The 27,102-nt window shown below is 44.6% G+C and overlaps 1 protein-coding gene across 4 annotated transcripts in view; it reads right to left on the bottom strand.

The window, feature by feature from the left end:
- ARHGAP26 (Rho GTPase activating protein 26) overlaps positions 1-27,102 on the bottom strand; it is a 470,734-nt gene that overhangs the window by 325,320 nt on the left and 118,312 nt on the right. For all 4 annotated transcript variants that reach the window (XM_036847117.1, XM_036847118.1, XM_036847119.1 and 1 more), the window contains exons 3-8: positions 26,917-26,978; positions 22,530-22,601; positions 17,120-17,221; positions 10,182-10,292; positions 3,107-3,211; positions 1,493-1,622 (exon numbers count right to left, since the gene is read on the bottom strand). In XM_036847117.1, coding sequence (XP_036703012.1) covers positions 1,493-1,622; positions 3,107-3,211; positions 10,182-10,292; positions 17,120-17,221; positions 22,530-22,601; positions 26,917-26,978 — 582 coding nt within the window. The remainder of the gene's footprint in view (positions 1-1,492; positions 1,623-3,106; positions 3,212-10,181; positions 10,293-17,119; positions 17,222-22,529; positions 22,602-26,916; positions 26,979-27,102) is intronic.

Below are 27,102 nucleotides of genomic sequence, written 5' to 3'. Positions count from 1 at the left end.
TGTGATGTGCACACACACCCATACAGAGAGAGAAAGAATGATCTAACTGGAAAAATGGTAAAAATTCGTGAATCTGGGTAAAGGTCATATGGTCGTTCTTTATACTATTCTTTCAACTTTCTGTAAGTTTGAAACTACTTCAAAATAATAAGTTACAAAAACTTCCAAATTAAAAAAAAAAAAAGCTGTATTCTAATGACATGCTCTGGACCACTGTGTTGGAGAATCAAAATATGGTTCTAATGATAATCAAGACGTTAGTGTTGAAAAAACACATGAAGTGTTTGAATAAAATTGTACGTCATGTGACTGCTTATACTGACTTTACACGTATAAATATTAATATTGGAGTTACCAATATTAATAAATTAAGTATTATAAGTGGACACTGAACTGTATTTTTATAGTCCTAAAAGTTTTTATTTTCAAGTTGACTTAAAGCTTTTGGGGGTGGTCTTCTCATTGAGCAAAGAAGATATGACCATATATTCAGGTATAACACACAATTAAAGTAGCTTCTGTTTTTTACAAGTCTTAACAAGCTCATACCTGCAAGAATAAGGGACATAAAACTCTCATCACAACCGATGCTCCAACCTCCAACCCCATTACTACACCTTTGTCACCAGGGAACAATTTTAAGTCCAAGAAAATTTTCAAGTAATCACTAAATAGAATAATCACTGAAACTGAGTGTTTTGTTCCATTAGGAAGCAGACAGGAGTGAAGATATTTAACTAATCCTAAATCAACAGTGCCCAGTCAGAAAGCACAGGTGGGAGACTACAAGAAGAGCTATCCATTAAAGAAAAACAATGCACTTTCTTTAACCTCTAGCACCGCACGCATGAATTAAGTCTGGGAGTGCTATAGCCCAGTGCACGAATCTGAGTCATCGTTGAAAACTCTGGGTTAGCAGCACCTGGCATTTCTTTCCTTGATGTCATATGGGCAAGTCAACGGCTCTTCTTCCTGGCTCTTGAAGTGAGCTTTTGTTTCTACTTTTCATAAAATTTAAGTGTTGGAATGACAGGGGTTGAGGAGAAGAGAGAAAGGGCCTAAGTCATGATTGTTTGGGCCTTGCTGAAACAAGTCTCAAATGAAAACCAACTATTAAGTCTACCGAAGGATATGACAATAAGGTCCAGCCAGCCAGACCTTTCCAAGGCCTCTACACCAAGGGTATGGTATATAAAGCTATACTGAAGGTACAGGAACCTCAAGAGTAGAGTGACACCAGGGAGAGAAGTGGCACCACAGAGCCTCAAAAAACTCCAGGTTGCAAGGAAATTCCCAGTTACAAAGGAAACAACACATCACTGGGAGGTAGACAAGACCTTGTGGACAGCATCTCTCCCCTAGGAAACCTAACTATAAAATCACTCTCCTTCATCCAAATACACACTCCAGGCCAGGCACTACTGAATACACACCCCAGCTCCTGGGAAAAAGGCATGAGTACACCCACACTGCTGGCCGACCCAGCACTCACGTTTCTCCTGGACATAGAGGTACCCCTCCATGGTGTAGGGACTGATGGTCTTGTGCTCGAGGGGATTCTCTTTCATCTTCTTCATCAGGGATTCCACTTCTGACCTGGTGCCTTCAAAGCGATTTCTTGTCTAGGATGAAAGGAATTTTATTCAAATCAAAGAAATGAAACCCTGTTCCCATCTCTAGCACTTCAGAACATCAACCTACAGAATTCTTAGATCTAAAACCAGGTAAGGAACATTCAGCCATCTGGGAATCAGGCAAAAATGTTCCCTTTTAAGAAATATACTTTGGCCTTAAAGCCCTACGTCAGAATGACTCTCAAACTCTAGAGACCATCAAAATCACCTGGGGAACCGGCAGGAAATGCAAATGACCAGTTCTCACCCCGAAAGATAAGTTTAGCGCCTCTCAACCCAGACATGTGCATTTTTAACAAGCATCCCAGGCCACTCTGACTCAGATGGTCCACAGCAGGGTACGCCCTCCACCTCCCTCCAGGACAGAGATGCTCTTTCTCCAGCTGTTTGCTGATGGCTCCCTCCTCAAATGGAGCTGCTTCACTTAAGGTTACCCCTCCCCCAGGGCACCCTGCACCCAGCAACCAGGTGAAGCCAGGGGCCAAAGGGGGAGGGTCAAGGGACCATCCCAGCTCCAGGGGGCCCGGGGCGTCAGCTGAGTCCTCACCACTCAGCCTCTCCTCCGGCAGGGTCTGCTGCCCTCACTCTGTCACAGGTGCTTCTGCCAACACTGCCTCCTGGGGACCTGCTCTGTATAAATCTCCACTTCAGAGCCTGCCTTCTGAGGGACCCGGCCCAAGGGAAGCCATGCTTTGTGACATCTCATCCAAGACCCTGCAACTTCCTGTTCTCTGAGGCACTGCAGAGAACCATGAGGGGGCAAGCTCAGGCTTCTAAAAGCATGCAGTCCAACCCGCAGTCCAACCCACACGGACACACTTGGGTTTATTTGGACACAGGATCATCCAGAGACAAAGACAACATGCAGACTAATGTGGCCCCATCACACAGGGAAGAAGGGGGTTCGAGCCCCAGTGACCGCTAACCAGAGTCCTAAGCAGGATTCTGTGCACCCAAAGGTCCTGCTGCTTACAATTTGGGAAAGGAGATTGGGAGTAAGGCGCACCTACTTGGATTTCCTGGCAGCCTCACTGAGAGTTGAACAACAGCACATCCTTTGAGCCCAAGGCCAGCATGTGTACCCCATCCTCATCCCCTGAACACACACACTCTATGGTTTTATGGGGCCAGGCAGCTAGATGCACAGAGGGAGGCTGGGCTGGGTGGGGCTGGGACTTCCACTGCCAAAGGAAATCCTGATTCTGGCGCTACAGATTTAAAACATAATCAGCAGCAGCACTTCCGAGAACATAAATAGTGCTTTGAAATGATGGCGGAGAGGATGAGGCTCTAACCTGGGACCATCAAGCACCCTAGAGATGCCTGACCCCCGCTGCCCTTTGAACCCGAGCAAGACCCATCCTCCCCACCTGCACCTCAGTCCACTTAAGTGATCTGTATGCAACCAGACCCATATTTTGTTTTTCCTTCGCTTAGCAAGGGAGAGGAAGCCTGCCCCCTCGCCTACTCACGTTCTGTATGCTGATAGTCAACTGCGTCTTGAAGTCGTTGAAGTCCTTGGCCAGTTCATAACCATGGTGATAGAAAGTGAAGAGTCCTTGTAGGAATGCCAGTAGCTGTAATGAAGGCAGAAGGGCAAACTTCACATAAGCAGGTTCAAAAGGTATCATGGAGCTGTATCTGAGTCCCCAGCCCCGGTTTGCAAGTCTAGAATAAGGTAATGATAATGGCTATCGTTTACTGAGCACTTCTTATATGCCAGGCACTGTAACTTCATATGCCCTGTCTCACTAAATATTCTTAACAACCTATGAAATGAACACTACTATCATCTCCAACTTATTAGTAAGGGAGCAGATTCAAAGAGGTTAACTAACTTGCCCCAAAACACACAGTAAGTGGCAGCCAGGATTTGAAACCAGGTCTCCTGGCACCAACATCCAAGCTCTTACCCTGTGAGCCTCATCACCTCCTAAGAAAATCACTTCTTCAGAAGCTGAAGACCAGGGCTCCCACTCAGCCTCCTTCTAGTATATTCATAATATCAGGTTATCATGCAGAAGGGTGTGGTTATATTGATAACCAACAAGGAAGGGAGAAAAGGAAGCTGGTGTGTCCTGAGTCTGCAGTCTAACAGGCAAAGTCAAATCAAAGAAAATCATCCAGATCAGACTTCAGCTCAAATGTGTTTCTGTACTTTCCAGAAGCTCTGCAGAAGTAAACACTCTGGATTCCTTTATTAAAATAATCTCATGTTCCCACATTTTCATTTAGGTGGTTTCCCTAAATTCTCATTTAAAGTGTCACAGCCTAAAAGGTAAGCCCATTCCTTGTTTAGTCTTGTCTTTAGCGAGGACTGAAAACATCTGTTCACTACAATTCTCACAACATGCCTTCATATACTTAAAAACCATTGATGTCCCCACCCTGAGCCCTTGCCAGCCTTCACTTCTCCAAGCTAAGTAAACGTTCCTGCCGTCTCTCCTCTCAGTGCCCATATGTAAACCTCACTGCTGTTATGCTTCCCTGGCCCCGTCCCAAGCTCTACATACCCTGCCTCGGTCCCAAATCTCAACCTGAAGACAGGATTATAGTTAAAGCCTGAACAAGGTTCAGAAGAACCAGAACCTCACCTCCATCACAAGCTCAGTTCTACTACATTTGGGGACCAGCCCCATTCTAACTTGAACTTCTCAGTGCCGACCCACACTGTCTGAGTTGTCCCCTCTGACCTGCCTCAAATACGTGTTACACCAAGACACAGCTGCATCACTTTATATTGTTGTGTTTAATCTTCTAGTCCTTAAATGAACATACCTTTACTTATTAAACACAATCTCACTTTGTTTCACCTACTTTCCTTTTTTGAGAAGCAGCCCTAATAATGAGAGTAAAGGAAACTCTCACACTTTGCTTGTGGCAGGAACGGTAAGCACCAAGGTATATACTGACCTGTCTTCAGACAAAGTCACATGCCCAGCCCACTTTATCAAAGAGCTCTGCACTGGAAGTCAGGCAAAACCCCACCTTTAACAATATGATCCCTTGACTTCCTGCTGCCATTGTCCCTGGAGCGTCTGTTCCCTTAGATCCTCACAGGAGGAGAGGGAACAGGCACTGCTGGGTCCTCTGGCTATAAAAACATCTAGAGGCACCATATATACATCCTTCACCTAAATTAAGGAATGGGTGGTAAGCCACAGAGAGTCACCAAAGACTAATACTGAACTCTTTTCTTCAAAGATGACCAAAGTCTTTGCAAAGCCCTCTATGTAAAATACATTTTTGAGAATGTGGCCCACACTTTTCCTTCCAAATGGCTCCAGTAATGGAGAAGAAGGAGCTCTTATGCCAAACCTAGTGCCAGTATTCACAAGGACAACAGCCCTTTCTTATCTCTTCCCTCCCTGTTGTCCTTGAAGGCTGTGCCCCATCACTTTTCCAGGGCACTGAGTCACCCTCTATTGGAGAATAATGCAGAAGATAAGCAGCTGATTCTCGAGTCATTCCTTCTATTAACGCTGATTTATGCTTCACTTAAAGTCAACAGGGCCTCTCTTACTCAGGGTAATTAACTATCTCAAACAGCTTGCTAAGATGCCACCTGGGTATACACACAAGCACTCTGAAGGCAGAGAGCTGCCAATGTTTATTTTGGTTTTCACTTCCTCTGGTATCATGGCTGATTGTCCATTTTTTCTACAGGAAATGATGCCTTAGGTATTGTTATCTTTGGGCCACTTCCTTCCTTCTCCCCTCACAGCATCTTTCGTCCCCTCCCCTACCTCTCACACACTGTATGAATCTTTGAACCTATGACCCCAAGGGAAATGAAAGTCCACTGCTCAGGGAGCTGGGCAAGGCCCATAGAAGGACTCCCGAGAGGGAAGGATCTGTCTGCCTCAAAGAAATGGTTCTACTCACACACACAGAGGAAGCGCTTGCTGTAGCCTCACCTGGTTATCAGGTAAGAGAAGCCAGCACGTCCACCCAGGCTCCTCCCTGGACAGCTAGACACGCAATCACAGCATGACAAAGGAAGTGCCAGAGAAAGACCTTCCCAACCCTCTGCCTTCTTCCCCTTCCTTGTTTTCCTCTGAGAATAACTGTAAGAAAAATTTATTCCTATTTCCTAGCTGATAACACAGATTTTTTTAAAAATAATAAACAAAAATGTAACTGCGTTATTAGTGATGGTTACATCATTCTGGACTACGTGATAAATTTAAGTTTTTTCCATTTATAGAATAGAGCTACTGTTTTGGGTTGAATTTTTTTCCCCCAAACCCAAAAGATATGAAGTCCTAAACCCCAGTATTTCAGAATGTGATTTTATGTGAAAATAGGGTCTGTACAGAGGTAATCGAGTTAAAATGAATCCATTAGGCCCTAATCAAAAATGACTGGTGTCCTTAGAAAGGGGGGAAATTTGGACACAGTAACAAACACAGAGAGAAGATAGTCTTGTGAAGATGAGGAATTGAAGTGATGCATCTATAAAACAAGAAATGCCAGATACTGCCAGGAAACCACCAGAAGCTAGGAAGAGGAAAGGAAGGATTTTTTCCTTACAGGTTTCAGGGGGAGCAGGGCCATGCTGACCTTGATCTCAGACCTTTAGCCTCTAGAACTATGAGACAATACATTTCTGTGGTTCTGAGGCACCCAGTTTGTGGTACTTTGTTACAGCATCCCTAGCAGAAGAATACAGCTACCAAGAACCATTCATTCACACGACGAAGAGAAGGGCAGCCAGTAAAGGGATGAAAAGCTGGGCTGGGTAAGCCAGGTAACTCCCTTTAACTCGTCTTTACCCTATTACCGCAGTGGATTATGGTAGAGATTGAGATCATCTATGTAATGGGCTTAATTAGCACAGGCGTGCTGGCAGGGGCTGCTCAGCAAGAAGGACAGAATCAGACCGATGTGTCAGAAAAGGCACTGTGCTGACAGGGTCAGGACAGGACGCCACTGACCAAAGCGAAAGAATGACCACCTGCAATGGGGCGGAAGCCGTGAGAAAGGACAGGAAGGCAGAGCACCAAGAAATACTCTGGAGGCGAAACTCAGAGGCCGTGGAGCGTGACGAATGTAGAGAGTGAGCTCTCTGCAGCAGTAGGTAACCTTCAATTATGAACACTCAGGGAACAGACGGAACGTGGCTTCACCTTCATGAAGCCAGTATGTCATTATCTGCGATCCCAATCTCCAGAACATTTAGTACCTCAACAAGAAAATTAAGGTTTCCAGGGCACACAAAAATATACGGTTTAGATCCCAGAAGTCTGATTTTTCTTCCTTAGCATACTAAAATTTTGTTTCTTTTTCTGAAGGTCAATAACTTCCAGCACTTGAAGTTACTTTCTAAGAAACAAATGAACATAGTCGATGTGCATGGAGGTTCCTTGAATGGCTGGAAGATTCCCTTGACTGCAACCAACTCAACACATGAATATCCATCCACACCAGGCACCCCAACAATTTAGTTCAATCGATTTTTTTGCTTGTTTCCTTTCCGTCCTTAAGTAGTCAAATGCTGTTTCACAGAGATTAAGAGTCAGACCACTACAGCTCTGCTATTTACTGGGTGTGACCTTGCAGAAGTAAATAAATGTGCTTCCATTTCTTTATCTGAAAACAAAAAACGGTACCTACCCTCAGAGATGATATAAGGATTGAATGACATAATGTGGTAAAGCACTTATTAGTCACACAGAACATGACAGAGTTTCAGCTGATATCATCGACTGTTACTTCACGTTCTTCTTTTGTACTATCTAGGCCAGAAGCTTAAACTTTAATGTGCAGCAGAATCGCCTGGAAGGCTTGCAAAAATATAGATGACTGGACCCAGCCCCAAATTTCAGGTGTGGGGTAGAGCCTGAGAATTTGTATTTCTAAGACTTTGAGAAGCAGTGATCTGGTCAGTAGCTTTTTCATTGTGTGACTCTCTTCTCCCTACCCATAGCTCCAGCCACTCACCTGCCTATCAACTGGTGTGCTCAGAAACAAGAACTTCTATAGAAAAGGGAAGGTCACACATCTACATCCAACCTCTCCGCCAACTCATTTAACTTAACTCAGGACAAGCCCCTACCACTTTCTCTTCACTCTAACATGAGCCCAGACCTTTTTTTTCATTAGCTCTCCAGGTGCCTCACCTTATGACTTCAAAAACATCTGCAAACCACAATGGTTCTCTACTTTTTAAATCCCTCTGGTACATCCATCCTATGCATGCTGGCACTGAACTGCTTGCTACCTTGGCTAGCTCTTTACCATAGACACTGCTTCCCCAAGGAGACTGTGAGCTCCTCAGCCAGAGCAGCTGGGTCATCAGCATTTTCTATGCTATTCAGAAAATAAATGCTTTTAGATTTACCAAGACTATATTAAACCAAGTAGGCTCTGTTAATACTGGCACTTGACTCATTTGCTCACTTGAGGAGACCCTGGGTAGCCAAAATTGATATACTCCTCTACTTCAGAATAAAAAATAATCGCTAACTGGGTCCTAATAAGCAATTATATAATAACTGGGTGTTACTTAGGTTAGCTCTATTCTAAGCATCTTACCTGGATAAGCTCAGGTAATCCTCCTAACATCTTTATAAGATAAGTGGTATTATTATACCTATTTCACAGAGGAGAAAACTAAGGCTCAAAAAATAACTTCCCCCAGAATGCACAGCTGGAAAATGGCTGAGCTGGAATTTAAATGCAGGCAGTCTGGTTCTAGAGCCCTTGACGATGATGCTACACTGCCTCTCAAAACACCTAAGACACTGATATACTACAACAGCATGCCAGGAAACAGAAGGATACATCCTTATAGATTTCTTTAAAAAAAAAAAAAAAGAGGAGGAAGAAAGGGAGGAGGAGGAGACGGTGGGGGAGGAGGAGAGGAAAGCCCACCAAGATGAGCAGAGTCAACCAGCTGAGCCCAGCCTAGACTGGATGAACCCCACAGATGCGTAAGAAATAAACGTCTATTGTTGTATAAGGTTTTATGGTTATTTGTTAGCCAGCAAAGGCTAACAGATACAATATCTCATTCACTATATGGAGACATCAAAATGGACACAAAAAAAAAACAACTCAAAAATAGGATGGGTCAATTAAAATGCAATTCATCAAAATCAAGTATTTATAGAATAATATCGACCAAAGTATACATAAAGATTATGAGAATCACAGTTTTTTTTCCTCTAGAAATTCTAGTAAAAGCAAGTAAAAAGGCCAAAGGCTAATTCTTCATGACAGCATTTGAATTCCTGCTCCAGCCATGAGAGAGATGAGACTTTTTTTTAGTCAACCTGTGATTGAATGGCTGGTTTTAACACCTCTGGGCCCCAAGCAGGGAAATCAACAAGCTTGCTTTCTCTGACAGATGGCTTTCCCCATCTCACAGACCCTGCAGAAAGATGTGGATTTTGACCTGAGATCTTGGCAGAGATCATTGCTGGAAAGGAAGCTGGCTCTAAAGTTTCCATTATTCAGATAAGACTGAGGTAATTAATAGCTTTGAAGAATCTGCCAGATGAGATGGCTGGGAGTAGACTCCCAAGATCAAAATAGTTCCAGCAAAGTAAAAGATGGACGCATCAAATTCCAAGGCCAAATGGAGTCTTGAAACTACCATCAAGTCTACGTGCCTAAAAAGCATCCCCAAAGTTTATAAATTAGAAACAGGGCACAGAACATTCTTGACCAAAAAGAGCCGTCATTTTCTTTCAGTTTCTTATAGTTTTGTTATTTGCTTAAGAAAATCACTTTCTTAAATCTAAGTAGGTAATCTCATTTGTATAGAGACCCCAGGCTTTGGTCTAGATCAGAGGCTGCATTCAGCTGAAAAATTCAAGATCTGCAAGAGTTTTAAATTGAGGCCCACATGCTCATTTGGTGTTTCCATGGATTCTGAACACTAGTGCCACAGAGGAGTAGAGCAATACCACATCTGCACAAAACCACAACCACACTGGGGTGGCCTAAGCTACAGCCAGACGTGTCCCCACATTGCAACCCTTCACGCCCACTGGAACATTCTGTCCAAGTCCAAATCCCATCACGATTCACTCAGAACAATCTCCATGCTGCTTGGTTATAACAAACTTAGAGTGAGAAATTGCTTTATATCGCATCATTTTAATACATGACTGGGATAAGGAGGGGCTTTGAACTTAGGAGGCAAAAAGAGAATGGTTTCCTTGGGTTACTGCTACATTTGGGTTATTTGAGGGAGAGAAGAAGTGGGGGGAGGAAGGAGGAAAGTTAAGGTGTCATCACTATTGTTTGGCAAGATGAAAACTCCTCCCCTCCCCTACTTTGACTTGGAAACCAACCAGCACAACGCAAGGTAGCTAGAGGACAGAACCATTGCTGAATGCCCTACACCCATGCCCGTGGTTGTACTGGGACGAACCCAGGGTAGCCAGTTGACCAAGCACTGTTTCCAGCAGAAGGCACAGCATCAGGGCTGGTCAATCTCTTCATTAACAACTTAGAGTACTTCATCATCTAGGTAGTTGGAATGAGGGGTGGGGATGAAAGTCTGGGTACACAATGAAACCTTGAGCATCTACTTACAGGCTCCACGAACTCAAACATCTTTCTCTCTTGGACTTCTTGCACCTTGAAGACATACTCCAGGGATACTTCATAGAAATGCTGCCGGACCAGGTCCACTTGGCTGTCTGCCTACAAACAAGATGGAATTTCAGAGAAAAATCAGGTCACTATCTGAGGAGAGGATTCAGCAAGCAGGCAAAAAAATCTCTGGAGATGGTTTTTAAAAACAAATCCAGTAGCATGAAGCAGAAATAAGAACAATGATCATGGTTACCCGAGCGCTAATTTTGTGCCAGGAACCATGCCCATAAAACTGTACATCATTATCTTATTCAATCCTCATTATAATTTCAGTTATTTCACCCTCATTAAGCTCCTAAAAAGAAGATATCCTTACCCCTAATTTACAGGAAGTAAATGAAATCTGCTAACATTAAGGAACCTGACATAGTTGGTACAAGGCAGAGCTGGGATTTCTGTCCTGACTGATCTGCCTCCAAGACCCCTGCACATTCTTAAACCACTAGACTCTATTGCCTTCCCACACCCTAGGGCCGACCTAGGTTCCGTGGAAGACAGATTTTTAAAGAGAAAAAGAAAACATGCAGAGCCATCCTCCTTCCATCCTTTTAAATGAACAAAACAAGCTGATAAGGGGCAGGGGACCTCAGAAAAGAACATTTTCACACGTCCCACATACTTTCTTTGGACAAGGATGAACTATTAGTTTACCCCAAGCAGAGTAATTACATTGCTGCCTCGGAACCTCACCTCCCTCTCTGTGCAGGTGTGTGGGCTGTAAAGGCCCACACCTGGCTACAATTAAGCTGCTGGTCTGGGATCCAGAACCCAGGGGAGAAAATGAGCATGTGTGGAGTAGCAAGACCCTGTGCTGGGAAGTATCTCAACTATCACTATAAAGCTCTTACCCTTTCCACAACCATGGCTAAGTCAGCTCACGCTTTTAAAGCAGATAATTACACTGAAAGCACATTTCAGTGACACAAGAATAAATGTGATTCTTTTAAACAAAAATGGATATCCTGCTAGTAGGAAACAAAACACTATTTTCTTTAGAAATGAAGTATGTCATTCGATAACATACTTTACAAAGACAAAGCCCCCAAAGGAGTATTTCTTTCAGTGTTCCTTTGTCAAGATTCCTGCAGAACAAAATTGGGACAGACCTTTTACTTCATTATACCAAATATGGTATTGCTAACCTGACATCTTAAGGAGTTGGCAAATCATTCATTCATACATGGAGTTCACAGCATGATGAGGAAAAGAGATAATTAAATAATCATGTAAATAAAAAGAAAATGACAAACTCTGGAAAAGCACAAGGTGCCATGAAACAACCCAAAAGACTCCATTCAAGTCTCCTGCTAGCAACTCCCTCGCGGGGCAACTTCCATATTAATATGCAGAAGGCAGTCCCCTAAGTAACAGCTGCACAAAACCAAAATGAAGGGCTAAGCCTGGGGGCATCAACTAAGCCTCCAAGCAGGAGAGCTGATGTCTGAGCACTGACAGAGCTTTATTTGGAGACCAGGTTTCAGAAAGTGCATACACCACGCCCCCTGCCAGGTGTAGCCGGTGGACCAGTGCCTGACACACCTTCCACCTGGGCCCCTGCCGGCTAAGGCCCGTAAGTCCCTGTAGTCCTTCATTTCTCAGTGCAAATCCAACACACTTACACCTAGGGACGCATCTATTTCCCTGACCTCCCCCACACCCCCGATACATCCTCCCTGCTTGGGCTTGCCAAGTGAGACACAACAGAAATAAAAGTCATTCGGAAAAGCTGCAAGTTAGGCAGGGCTGAAGGAGCCAGGAGCAAAGTCCTCTGAGAAGAAGAGCAGAGCCCAGCCTCAGTGGGAGAGCCAGGAGAGCAACAACCTGGGTGGGAGTTGCAGTTCTACCATTTTCTAGCCGGTGGGACCCGCTCCAGTCACTTATCCTCTCCGGGTCTCTTCCCCACACCTGAAGGCTGGATATGCTATGATCTGCCCTTGCTCTGAGTAGAGCTGTTCCAAAGAGAAAGTAAGCTAAAGGATGTGAACATTTGAAAACCAGGAAGTGTTCTGTGCACAGTGGGTGTTATCACCAGGGACATTTGAGCAGATGGGCTGTAATCCCTGCTCCTACCCTAAGCCAGCCACATCTTCTCTGGGTGGTTCCAACCCTCTCCTCACTGGCCTCCCTGCTTTCTTTCTCTGCTCCCGCAATCCAGCCTCCACCCAGCAGCCAGAATACCTTTCCTAAAATCTCCATCAGCTGTTCTCACAGCTCCTTCAACACCTTCCCCTGGCCTCTACCGTGGTCTGAAGACCCTGAGGAACCGGCCCAGCCCTCCTTCCCTACCCCTCTCCCACTGAGCTCCAGCTGGGGCTCCTAGCTATCCTCCGACACTCCAAACTCTTTCTTGCCATGCAATCTTTGCACTTGCTGTTCCTTCTGCCTGAAAACCTCTTCCCCTAGATAAATATTCAATTTTTTAAAACTTTAATGCACAGGAAGAAATACCTTTTACATTATGACCCAATAAACATACATTTATAATTAGGTGCAACACACTTTCATATTTTTCCCTCTATTCTAGCCTACTCTATGTCATGATCCAGTAACTCAGATCTTATGACACACCCACAACTTAAAGAACATTGTCCTAGCTTTTCACCCAGCTTGCTCTTTCTCTTCCTTCTGGTCTCAATTCAAGTGTCACCCTTTAGAGAAGCCTGCATTGACATTATTTTAGATATGTTACCCCAGGGAGTCTCTATCCTATCTCCCAATTTATTTCCTTATCACTACATGAAATTCTTACTTATTCCTCTCTTTTTTCATGTATTGCCTACTAGAATATAAAGTCGATGACAGCAAAGACCTTGCCTCACTTTTCCATTCCAGATCCCGGAACGGGGCCTGGCCCACAGCAAACATTCAACTGATGCTTGAGGAATAAATGAATTGATCTCTATGTGGCCCAGCACTGAGAAGAAAAGCATAACAGAATGCATTTCCAAAGGAAAAGGAAGATGAAATCCCAAGTGGAATGGGAGGTTGCTCCTGCCAATGCCCCTCTCATCTGGGCCATAGAATTCACCACATCCTCAGCTCCTCTTGTGATGGAATCAGAAGCCGGATTCCAACCCCTGGGCAGGCAGTTCCCCTACCCTGTTACTTAAGAAGCTGTCAATCTACCAGCTTGTCCAAGACCCACCAACTATTCCATGCTTCTTGGAAAAGAAAAATTCTCCTAGATTGTAAGTTTCAATCATTCATTTCACTCCCCACAATGCACCCAACTTCTGAACGGACATTCACAGAAGCGTCCAATAAATAATTTGTCCAAGGAATGATTTACTATCTTTGAGGCCAGCTTCTGAGCCACTGAAGAAAACACTGACTTTTAAAAAGTCATCCACTAGATGGCAGTGTCACTCCACATCGCTGCCCAGTCATTTCAGCCACCAGAGGTCCAGGATGGGCTAGAATTTACAAGTATGCATTCAGGCCTGCAATCAGGGAATAATTCTGGACCATCAAAGGAAGTAGCTTTCGTTAAATGTGTAGTAGGTGATTCATAATATTGTTAAAAGTTGATCTTTTAATAAATGTAAGGAAAATCATCACTAAATAGCTGCAAGACCTTGAGTAAATCACGTGACCTCTGCAAGGAACTCAGGTCCTGCATAGGAAATTCTAAGAGGTTTAACCAGAGGATCACCAAAGTCCCTCCCGCTCTCCAATTCCCTTAGCTTGACAGCATTGAATAACAATGGCTGGCAGGCAGCCCAGCAACATCCTTCCCTGCAAGACGGACAGAGAAGAGCTTACTGGGTTAAGGGAAACGGCTCCAGAGTCAGGAGCCAAGGTTCAAATCCTTGCTGACTAGCTATAGGCAGGCTATTTAACATCTCTGGGCCTCAGTCTCCTCCTATGTAAAAGAGAGGGAATCCGGGCTTCCCTGGTGGCGCAGTGGTTGAGAATCTGCCTGCTAATGCAGGGGACACGGGTTCAAGCCCTGGTCTGGGAAGATCCCACATGCCGCGGAGCAACTAGGCCCGTGAGCCACAACTACTGAGCCTGCGCGTCTGGAGCCTGTGCTCAGCAACAAGAGAGGCCGCGACAGTGAGAGGCCCGCGCGCTGCGATGAAGAGTGGCCCCCACTTGCCACAACTAGAGAAAGCCCTCGCACAGAAACAAAGACCCAAAACAGCCAAAAATAAAATAACTAAATAAATAAAATTTAAAAAAAAAAAAAAAAAAAAGAGAGGGAATCCATCTGTACTTCATAGGGTGGTTATGAGGATTTGAGCAGATTCCACATAAAGTGCTTAACATGGCGCCTGGTACATAAATATGCATTCAATAATCATTGGCCGCTATTATTGTTGTTGTTGTTGTTAGTAAAAATATTATCATTATTATTGTTATTATTATGAGATTTTTTATTCAACTTAATTCAGCTTAGGTATAAAAAGCAATGCTTGAGAACAGACCAGGACTTGCAAGAAAGACCTGCAGCCCACTCCTTGCCTTCAAAGCATTTAGGAAGTGTGAATGGGTAAAAGACAAGGATCGTAACAAAAAAGCATAATGAAAAAGTTTCCACTAAGATAAATACTGACAGTCAGTGCTGCAGACAGAACGTTTGCCCACCTCACCACTACGTTCATACGATGAAACCTAATCCCCAGTGTGACAGCATTTGGGTGGGGCCCTTGGGAGGTGATTAGGTCAGGAGGATAGAGTCCTTAAAAAAGAGGCCAAGGGGGCTCCCTCACCCTTTCTGCCATGTGAAGAGACAGGTAGAAGACAGCCATCTACGAACCGGGAAGCAGGCCTCACCAGACACCAAATATGCCAGTGCCTTGATCCTGGACTTCCCAATATCCCGAACTGTCAGAAACAAATTTCTGTTGTTTATAAGCCACCCAGTCTAGGGTATTCTGTTATAGCAGCCTGAACAGACTAAGGCAGCCAGGAAGAATGCCATCCAATTTGGGAGCAGGGGAGGGGGAGGAACAGGCCAGTTATGGGGATAATACTTTATATTTGTGTAGCAGCTGTAATTTACCTTCTCATACATGAAGTAGGCAGGACAGGTATTTTATGAGTATTTTACAAAGGAACTAGAGCTCAGAGAGACCAAGTACTTGTCCCAGGTCACACAGTCAACTACATAGCAGAGCAAGCCTTGAAAAGAAGGTATCTCTGCCAGTCCAGTGTTCTGGTCCCCATATTGCTATCTCAGGGGGAGACGCTATTGGCACGGCCCTAAAAGAAAATGTGGGACTCATTCCAGACCAACTCACCAGGAGCCAGGCGTGGAGAGAGCAGACCGGGAGAAGCAGCCTCACTCTGGGGAAGCCGTGCAGGTAGGATAACTGTACTGCAGGCCTCCCAGTACCATTAGGTGCTATAACAATCACATACTAGCTCAGCTGTGAATACTTGCACTCACGGTGCATGGTCACCTAACTGCTTAGGAACTACAGAGTTAGCCAGATCTGGTCATTGTGAGCTGCAGCCAAAATGCCTTTCCCTATCGTTTCCAAACCCTAAATGCCAAATGATGCTAGAAGAATGATAACCGATCAGGACAGATCCTAAATGGAATTATGTATTTATCACGGACAATTCACATATCCTTGGGTATCTCCTAGTGCCCATAGCCCCATGTAGAGTTGGGAATAGCCTTTTATGTATCATCCAATGAAAATCAGCATTTCCTTAACCTTCTCAATCACATTTGACAAGATTTACCTGAGCAGCTTTGCTACTTCAAGAATCTCCTCCTCCTGCGTTGGCTTCTTTCTCCCTAACTCAAGTAAAAGATCTTCAAGAAAAGGTTAGCAGTTTCTACTTCCTACAGCTCACCCCAAATACAATTGCTGCTGGTTGGTTGGCCAAGAACTGATCTGCAAAGCCCACTATAAACACTTCCTGTTGCTAAGCCTAATCCATCACTCAAACAACTGATTCAAACACTCATTTCAAAGAAAGAGTTCTGAGCACAACACTTTCTAACTGAGGGTGTGTAACAAATCCTGGACTCCACCATCTCCTGAGTAATCCTCATCTTTCAACCTCTGACCCTACCATCTTCATATGAACAGAAGTACTGGCAAGGAATTTGCTCAAAAAGAAAGGAAATTGAAGAATGAGGGCTAGCTTGGAAGCCATAGCCTCGCTTTAGCACACACCTGAGACAGTTCAAGCAAATTGTTAAGAGCTAAATAAGATGATATTCATGTAGCCAAGTTTGGAGTTCCACTAGCAAACTGCCCTGTCTCCCCAAAACATAAACCCCCTAGCCATGCAAATCTCCATGAACTAAATAAAAATGGTCACAGCTCCAAGGCCGCAAATCTGACTTCTCTTTCCAAGAGAACTACTCTTAAAAAAGACCCCATGCAAATCCAAAAAAAAACAGGGGCAGACCAGAGAATTTACTTTTTTGAAACAAAGTTACCTAAGCACAAAATACATGAGACAATAAAATACTGCTTAAAAAAAAAAAAAAAAGACTAATGTCAAGTACTGGTTGGAATAATTTCTTTTTCATTTCACATTATGGAAGGATGACCAAAGTGCTTCAGATGCTAACATTTCAAATCAGTGATGTAAGGAGGACGTCGAAAGGCAGGGCAAGAGACTACAGAATCAAGGTCAAGGGTGAGAGAAACAGGAAAACAGATCTCAGTTTGAAAGGAAGAAGCACAGTCTGGTGATTAGGGTGATCTTGACCAGCTGCATGTTCCTTGCCGTGGACAGGCGCGACAGCCGTACGGTGTGGCTGCATCGGGAAGGGACAAAGGCAATGCGGGCAGCAAGTGTGGAATGAGGGATCAGAATGAAGCTCCAGCAGAGAGAGTAACCAGAACACATCCACAGCACCATGGAACGATTGAACACTTTATTCAGACACAAGTAAAGTTTCTTACCTCCTGAAGCTGAGATTCTTTCTTTTTGGAAGACAAATTCAAGTGTTTTTCTAAGATGCCACAATACTTCTCTGTCTCCTTGTCATACTTCTTTTTGGCTTCCTGGCAAAAAAAAAAAAAAAGAGGAAAGGAGAAAAAGACTAAAATGTTGCAGGAATGAAAGCAAAACTGGGTCAAACTCTTCCTGCTCATCTTCATGTCTTCGTCATTCCCTCAGACCCAGAACAGCGGCAGACCACCCAGCTCCTACTCTTCCAACAATGCCATGAAACCAAGCAACCACCCATCAGCAACAGCCCAACCATTTTGAGGGTCTAGCACAGAGGCGCCACTGCTATGCCAGAAATGAGGTAAATACCAGTATATTCAGAGTGGCAGAGCCAGGATTCCACCTTCTAAAAATTTCAGTTGTAAAACAGAAATCTCTAGTTTCTAACTCACAAGGATGTTCAAAGCCAAAGGAAGAAGGGAAGTTACCTGTGAAGCTAATCCCCAAACAGGAAGATCTACTTACACCTTAAGTGGGACAAGTCTAGACTAAGAGTAGGTCCAGCTTTAACTGTGTTCACAAAGTACGTCTTAATTTGTAGACCTAAATATTCCTTGACGCAATAATATCACATATGGGTCTTTAAGCTGAGGAATAATTCAAAACAAAGAAGACATTATCTTCCCAAATATGTTCACTGTGGCACCATTTATAATAGCAAAAAAAAAAAAAAAACAAAAAACCAGCAACAGCAACATTGCTGCCCAAGAATAGAATTTGGGATAATTAAAGTATGGGGCATCCAATAAACATAACTAGGAAGCCTAGCATGATACAAACTCGGTGCATCCTACAGAGAATGCGTCTACCTGCAGACAAACATTAGATGGGAAGATACTTCAGTGAAAATACTTGAGTTAAGAAAATGGGATAATGGGTGATTTTTTTTTTTCCCTCAATTTGGGAAATGTTTATTATCCTATATTATTGCTTTCAAACTAAAAATATATATATATATATCATATTACACAGAATAATCCCTGCTCCCCCAAAGTCACTGAAGTTCTATTTCTATTCCCTATTTTACAGATAAGAAAACTTAGATGCGGGAAGTTAACTTCTGTAAAAAGTCACAGAGAGTGACAGAGCTGGAGTCCGAGCCCAGGACAAGCTTCCTCCAAGTCCACATTCTCAGCCACACCTGGAAACACTGTCATAGGCGGTCTCTCTTCCCTCCACATTTCAGTGGGGATGGCGGGCAAGGGGGCTGAAAGAAGGTCTACCATGGCCTGGTAAACAGGATCAAATGTACTAACTGGGTGCATCATTCCGGCTTTTGACTCACGTGGAGCCCACAGCAGATATTTTTCTGCAACTCCAAGGCTTACAAGAGGAGAAAAAAATTTGCGGCCAGATAAGGAAGCTCAGATACATCTCTTCATTTAATGACGATATAACAAGCAAGCACTCTGTGTTAGGATCCTTCAGGCACTGGAAATATAATACAATACAAGGCAGAAACGGCCCCACCCTCGTGGTGGGGATGTTCCAGCAGAAGGAGAAACACAATTAACCAGTAAACAAACAGCCTGATTCCAGACTGCCACAGGTGCCACGAAGGAAACAAACAGGGTGCAGTCCCAGAGATTCTTGCAGATAAGTGCTCCAGAGAGGCCTCACTGGGGAGGGGAAGTATGATCCAAGACCTGCTCACCTCGTGAGGGGCAGAGTGGAGCCTTCCAGACTGGTAAGTGCAGATGCTCTGGGCAGAACACACTGGGCCTAAGCGTGGAGGCATTACCAAGAAGCCGTCACCAGAAGCTCTGAACAGCACCCGCGACGTCAGAACACCATTTATCTGGTCAACGGCAAGACTCTTAAGCCTCACAGAGTGGGCAGAATCATCATATACCCATTTGAGCTGGTATGTATCCATTTCTACAAATCTGAATTTTGCTGGAAAGTTTTACATACACAAACAAACATGCAGAAGCATGTGAAGACAAAAGCTGGAGGAGACATTACTCCTTCAAACGAGGAGAGGTACAGGCAAGACACTTGACTCAAGCAATGCTTTTCCTTCACAGAAGTCAGCGACTTTGAGCTGGGGTTCCAACTCTGCCTGATGCTCGCACAGGCACCCCACCAGCCTCGTCGACAACCCCCAAAAGAGAACCCTGCGCCAGCACAGTCCAGCGGGCCAGAGGTGAGAAAGGGCTCAGCAACATGAGTCACTGGCATTCTGTGACTTTCTGGCAACTCGACCTTTGGGGGAATAACTCCTCTAGGATTGAGATCATGTTCTTAAGACGGGAGGGTGGCAAGACTCAGTCACTCAGGTACCGAGATGGTGTTCCCCTTCCAGGGAGTCCACGGTGGGTGGTGAAATGGATCCAGGACAGAGTTAGGATTCTGGAAATTATTCCCAACTCCATACAAACCACTGCCCCTCTGGCACTCAGTTCCCTCATCTATAAACTGAGGATGACTAGACGAAACAATGGCTCAAGTCTCCCCTTTCAGCTCAGAGACTGTCCAACAAAAAAAGCATAAGAACACTCCTCCCATCGTAGGACTGTCAGGACTAAATGAGATAAACCATATCCAGTGCTTGGCAGAGTGCCTGGCACATGGAAAGTGCTCGATAGGATTCAGTGCTGATGATGGTGGTGGCAGTCATGGTGGTGGCGGCAATGATGCAGTCCATCATCTAACCCCACCTCCTCATTAGGACACCACTTGCTTTCCAAGTTCCACGTCCACGAAGGTGACCCGTCACAGCACCCACCACAACTTGCGATCATATGCTTATTCATATCATTCTGTCCAGTGCCTTTCTCCCTGCACACCATGAGCATGGTGACCACATCTGCATTTACCCTGCACCAAACACCAGTGTGGAGCACGGTGCTGGGAACACAGCAGGCTCTCCCCTGTTTTTTATGAATGAACTGTGTGTATCGAATAGAATGGTTAACGTCAAATGATTTTAGGACAGTGTTCTGAGTGGCACTTTATAGGAGTTCACTCATCTCTTCCTCATAATAACTCTGTAAGGTAAGCACTCTCAGTATCCCCATTTCTCAGCTCAGGAAACGTGTGGAGAAGGTCAGTAACCTCTCCACGTTTACATGCAAGCGGCACAAGTGGGATTTGGACTCAAGCAGTCCCACTCTTAGCCACTCTCTCTGATGTCTATTCTACCTTCACTGGAGAGCCCAGCTTCGGCTGCAGGAAAAATCAACTCCCCCAAACTCAGAAATCTAAAAGCAGGGCCACAGCTATGCCAAGCCCCAGGATCTGCCCTACCCCAGAGCAGCCACATTAGCACAAGAATGTTCCTCGCATGCAGCCTTCACCCCCAGAACTCTAACTTCTGCTTCCTGCAAGTAGCAACAGGTTGTTATAGCAACCGAAGTGCACCAGAGCTGGGAGGAGGAGGAAGGGTAATTTTAGCATCACACGGGCAGACTTCAGAAGTAAGGTCTTTGAGGTATTCCTGAGTCTGCTCCCTAGATGGCCTAGTAGAGGGCTTGTCTCTTTGTGTTCTCTTAAACACATGTAATACTGTGATATACATGTACAGGGATGGGGGGTGGGGAAGAGGAACAGGTAGACTGAAAAATAAAATAAAATAACGAAGGGGGAGGGATGAGAAATCATCCCCAACGTCATCACCTCATTCTTCAACAGGAAAGAGAGAAGAGAATGTGTGTGAGGGGAAACATGTTTTGGTGAGTGACTATTTCATGTAAATTTTTTAATTCTTGTGTTCCTCACCATCTATAGCCCCCAGAAAAGTACCTGCTCCTGTCACTCGGATCACTGATACTAACCCCAAAGGAACCCACTGGGCCTTCCGCTCCTCCTCCGTGGTAACTATGGTAACCCCCACACCGCCAAGGGAAGAGGCTGGAGTGAGAGGCGTCAGGAGACGCCTACTGGAGAAGTGACTTCTGGAAAGATAACTCAGTGAATGGGTCTGCTCCGCCTCTGCCTCCAAGCTCTTCAGAACCTGCAGAGCCACTGTGTGTTTGAGGGAGGGGAAATCACAGGCCCCAAGGCCACGAAAGAGACGGTGCTCCTTGGGTCTGAGAACTCAGGGAGGGGCACTTGGCATTTTCCCATCCATCCCTGGGCTTGTTCAAAGTCTCGGACAAAATCTTAGCGGAATAAGACTTCCTTTAAATTATACATTCCTTAACCTCTGATAGAAGACCAACGAGCTCCAATATCTTCATAAATGAAAACTGTAAAATTGGTAGGGAAGTGCTGTAAAAGTGGAAGAAAAATCTTGGCCATGGTCCCTCCTTCAAACTAGGGCCATTCCTCCCTCTGAATAACCCTGACTGAACCGAACATCTCTGTCACGCCCTAATCATATTCATTTTTAGAAAGCAGATGCACTTAGTTGGGGGCTGAGGGGAGAGCCCACTTCGTTACACTTCAGCTATGTTTTTCCCACCTACAGGCAGGCATCTCTCAAGGCCATTTCACAACTGAGTAAAATCCACAAGTAAGAGGGTGATGTTGCCCAAAACCCCCTGCAGGTGGCGCAAGGGACTGCGGCCGAATGACTCAGCTCCAGAAAAAAAAAAAAAAAAAACAGGAAGAAAATCTTTAAAATCTTTTTGCTTTCATTGATTCCAATGAAAACATCTTGCCCACAGGTGGTCTCTAACACTCTACTGAAGGTCAATCTCGCTAGGGTTGTCTAGTGATTTAATCACAGGGCGGGGGACCCCAGAGAATCCACCTTTAATAAATGAATAAAATTCCCTTCTCAGTCTTTCAGTAACAGGTTAGAGTCAGCCAACTTTCAGCTATAGTCCCTCCAGGTCAGCTATAACAAATGGTGACCTCTGGGTTGAAGCAGTCCTGCTTTTTGACTTGCACAATGTGTAATATATATTTTTAAATTATTTGCCAGCATTTTTTTAAAGCCAGGAAATTTCATATGAAACTAACTTTTCAGTTTCTCTTGAAAAAAATGTAAAGGTCTAACGACAGAGGGCTCCTTTTCATACACAGCTAAAGTGGGCTAAGAAGAGGGTCCCCATGCCCACAGGGGCCTATTTGCAACCCCTGTCCTAGGCTCCAGTCCTGGACCTCCACAAACAATATAATTCCATGGTGTCCAAACACACCAGGTATCTACTCACACAAAAGAGGCGTGGTTTCTACCTTTGGATGATTTATGAACTAGCACAACACGATTAGATGTCAAAACACTAGAATGACAGCTCTGGGGTTGACCTCTCAGTCTTACTTCAGACACTTGTGAAGAACAAATGAGCTGGGCTCTAAGCTTATTCGCCCAGGATTCCCTGAAAATGGTGGACTTAGATTTTCTGAAGAAGGTGTTGTGTTTCCCAGACCTCCTGCCCTAAAATCCAAGAACAAGGCTTGCGAAATTCTCACCTTGGCAGCCCCAATCTGCTCCTTTCGAAATTTCTCCAAGGGAGTGATGAGCACTTCGCTGGCATTCTCAATCTGGAGAGGAAAAGCAGAGGGGTCGGGGAGGGGGACAGAGAAGCAGGGTCAGTAAAGAACTGCAGCAGTCCTGGCACAAAAGGCCTCCCCATGCTTCAGTATAAGATCTCAGTAAGCACAATGGTGCACGTGTCACCTCTTCCTTACACCTGAACCCACAGCATGCCAAATCGAAATCTAGTCATCAGTCCAAAACACGACATTCTTCCTGTGCATGAGTAAGAGAGATTCTTTAAAAATAAAAACGAGGACCTCTAAAAACGTAAGCAACCACATTGAAGGCAGAGCGGAACTGGTGGCAGAGTAGGGTCTAAATTTCAAGCTTCAGGTGACATCTTCTTGTAAATGCTCATTCAGCCAAGTTATATTTAAGTAGATATATTTAAAGTAGGTCAACATTGAGTCTAGGTTAACCCTCCCCCCAAAAAAACCTCCACTTTTGGTGGTATGAAAACCACCCAAGCCTGATTCTGTGTAGCCCTACCAGTTCTGGACGGGGATCAGGATGCTTGTGCCTCCTGGCCACTGGCTGCTTTTCAACTTCATCTCACCGCGCTCACCCCCTCAGGTCCTGCCCTCAACTAAACGGTCACCCGAACGCACCTCAAATGGGCCAAACCTGCCCCACTTCTGAGCCTTTGCATTTGGCTGTTCCTGCAGATGCTTTGTCCCCAAATCCTTGTGTGCACAACTCATTACTTACTGTAATTCAGGTTTCAGCTTAAAGGTCACCTCTTTAGAGAGGTCTTCTCTGACCACCAATGCAATCCAAAGAAACTTCCCACTACCCCACCAAGTGTTTTCTTCAGAAGATGTAAGCCAGCTGAAGTTTTCTGGTTCAGCATTACAAGACATGCACATGCATGCACACACATGCACACACACGCGCACACACACACGCCACTCTCTCGTAAATGTTCACTTGTCCACCACCATCCCCAAAACACAGAAGAGTGCTGAAACAAAGGAGCACTCAGACGTTTTTCAATGACTAAATGAAAGAATGATTTCTTGATTGGCTGCCAACTGTGTGACCACAGGCAAAACATTTAACCTCTCTGGGCTCTAATTTCCTCATCTGCAAAATGAGTGGGGTGGATTGTTCCAGCTCTAAGATTCTATGGTCTTTTCTAAGACAGCACAATATTTTACAATCTTTCCTTTTAAGTCATTCATCGCTCACTCATCACTCAACTAATTATTTCAGGAATCTCGTCGCAACAAAGCATTATTTTTCTAAATCACATGCCAATCCATTGCAATGAAATCAACAGAGTAAATGCCAGAAGCCATAGATGGAGACAGCAAAGAACTAACTAGACAATGTGAGGGGTAGAAGGTGGCAGGTCTCCAAATTTATTGCCATTTGCCTTTTCTTCAATTTCGAGAGCGCTTATTTTAAAAGAGAGCATTTTAACCCTAGAGTGTTGCAATGTTATTTAACTTGCTTGATTTTTATTGTCATTTGATGTTGCTTTATTGGCTCACTTATTTCAGTCTTTTCCACAAATAAAGTGCAAGTCTCTGAAACTCACAATGGAGCTCTGAGCCACTAAGCCATTGGTTCTCAACATTAGCCGAAGGTTAGGCTCACCTGGGGAGCTTTTAAGATGCCCGATGTCCAGGCCACGCTCCAGACCAATAAATCAGAATCTCTGTACGTACTTCGATCCAGGCATCAGTGTTTTTTAAACTCCCCAAGTTGTTCCAGTGGGCATCCATGGGGGAGAATCCAGCCCTAACTAGATGCTAAATATAAAAAAGCCCTAACTTCCCACCTGGGAATCAGGACACCCAAGTCCTTGTCCCAGTCCTGCTACAGCACGCTATCAGCCTTCAGGAGACCTCACTTTTCTTAGCTGTCAAACGAGGGACTGCACACGGTGAGGAATAAGGTCTGTCTGGGTCTAAGAATCTATGACTATGTAATTTCCACTCAGTTCCAAGCACTGTGCTGATATTCGAGGCACAGCAGTCTGTTCTCTGCCCTTCAAGAACTCATATTTCCTATGGGACACAGACACGTGCAGTGACTATCAGGACACAGTGTGGTACATGCAGAATCAGAGGCATGAACTAGACATTCAGAAAACACAAAGGATGGCCAAATATCCCGGGGAGTCAGGGAAGGCTTCCCAAAGAAGGTACAGCTTTGCTAGGCTAAGCTGAATTGACGATGAAGCCGTCACAGGGTGAGGAGGTAAGGAAGGGGCTTGCGATGGGCAGATACTCAGACGCAGACAGTAGAAACTCGATTCACTGACATTAATAATAAAATTGCAGAGGCAAGCTGGAAAGTATAATCCAGTCATTGTTCCCTTACCCCAGACCTTAGCAATCTGCAGGGTATTCATCGTGATTTGCTCACCATACCCTCCACCCCCAAATAATAACTCTGCCAAGAATCAGACTCAAAAGAATCACTTCCCTTTCTGAGGCACTAGCACGTGCACAAACACACAAGCCTTCCTCTGCCTCCACCCACTACCATCCCTGCTGCTGCCGCCGCCGCCGCCCTCCTGATTCTGGTTCAAGCACCCAGCAGTGAGCAATCAAGGCAAATAGTGTCTCTCTTTGCAGAGCAGAAAGTGAGAGGTTTCTGCTCTGGTTGGAGTTTTAAAGAAATGCCAGCTTCTTTGGTATCACATGCACTTGGGTTTGAATCCAGGCTGTGCTACTTATTAACTGTGTGATCCTGGGAATGTTACTTAATAGCTGTAAACCTTGGTATCTTCATCTGGACAACGGTGATGATAAAGGTCCCACTTCAACAGAGTCATCATGAGGGTTAAAACAGAAAATGCACGGCTACATGTCTTGGTAGAGGCTGTGAACTGAATTGCATCCCCTCCAAAATTTATATATTGAAGCCCTAACCCCTGTTAAATTAAACAAGGAGGCCATTAGATTGAGGTGACTCCAATGCCTTAGCAGCCTACATAAGCAAACCAAAACCTCAAGGTTAAGAAACTGAAATCTAAGAAACTGAAACCAATCACAAACAACTAGACTTTCCCAAATAAGGCAACCGCTTAAGCTAGAGCCAATCAAATAATTTCCTTGCTTTGTTTCCACATCTGCTATATAAAAGTCTTTGCCCTACCTCCTATTGATGGAGTGCTCCTAACCACTTCCGGGTTGGTTCTGCCCAATTTGAATCAATTTTTGTTTAAATAAACTTAAAAATTAAACATGCCTCAGTTTATCTTTTAACACCCCCAATGTGATAGTATTGATATTTGGAGATGGAGCCTTTGGAGATAATTAGGTCATGAGGAGAGAATCCTCGTGATGGGATTAGTGACCTTGTAAGAGGAGAGTTTCCCCAACCCTTTCTCTGCCCTGTGAGAAAACAGCAAAGAGGTGCCTGTCTGCAAGCCAGGAAGAGGGCCCTCACCAGGAACCAAATCAGCCAGCAACTTGATTTTGGACTGCCCGGTCTCCACAACGGTGAAAAATAAATGTTTGTTGTTTAAGCCACCCAGTCTATGGAATTTTGTTACGGCAACCCAAGCAGACTAACACAGTAGACTTAGTCCTGAAACCACTGGCTGTTAGTATGGGAAGAGAAGGAAAATCCTCATTGATGACTCTTCTCTGGGCCTCTGGAGCACTGCTGCCTAGAGACAAGCCCAACTGGCGACAAATCAGCATGCAGCTTCATTCCTGATGTCTCAGGAATAAGAGGGAGGCCCAAAAGAGCTTCCTGTGGATCCAAAATCCCTCATCTGTGCATGCTGAACCATATCAGAATAAAGCCTTGTTCAGAAGATCTCTCTTAAGAACCTGGAGGTCAGTGTTTGATTCTTGAAGTTGCACACTGCCTCTCTTTGAAGAACTTCTTATAGTTCCCATCATTTACTAAGTACCCCTTGATTGGATGCCTACCAACATGGCAGGCACTGTGTTAGGTACCCTGGAATTAAAAGTGAAGGAGAGCTCTTGGATGGGTTTAATAAGGTGAGGAGGAGGGGAGCAGGGTGGGGCACCTTCATTCCCATTCTGCCAGTAAGGAATCTCAGGCTCCCAAAAGTTAAATAATTCAAAGGATCCACCTTAAGTCATATACTTTATATATACACCTTATAGCGAATCTTTAGGACAACAATGTGGTTCTACGTTATCCAGGGTAACCCTTTAAATATTTACAAAAGGTTTCAAACCCAGCAAGGGTGAGAAGATGAGGCTTGCTCGTGAGCCCAGAGCACTCAAGCGGCAGAGCCTGGACTCAAACCCTGTTCTTCTGACAGCAAATCCTGTGTTCCCTCGATGTGACCACACTGTCCAGGACCAAGGGCAGCCCAACCATACTCACCATCCGTATCCGTTCATCTTCAAGATTCCTGAGGACAGTGGCAAACTCCTGCAAAGACCTTGCTGAAAAAGAGAAAGGGGCCATGAGGTGGAAGTAGAGTGACAGGCCTTTGGGAACCCTTCCAGATACAGCTATTGTGTTATGGACTGAAATCCCTTGGCATATGCAGAGACCTAAAGACAACTC

The sequence above is a fragment of the Balaenoptera musculus genome, chromosome 3 (assembly GCF_009873245.2).
Source record: "Balaenoptera musculus isolate JJ_BM4_2016_0621 chromosome 3, mBalMus1.pri.v3, whole genome shotgun sequence".
Taxonomy (NCBI): Eukaryota; Metazoa; Chordata; class Mammalia; order Artiodactyla; family Balaenopteridae; genus Balaenoptera; species Balaenoptera musculus.
Note: the sequence above shows the minus strand (reverse complement) of the source record. Positions and strands in the feature narration are given on the sequence as shown.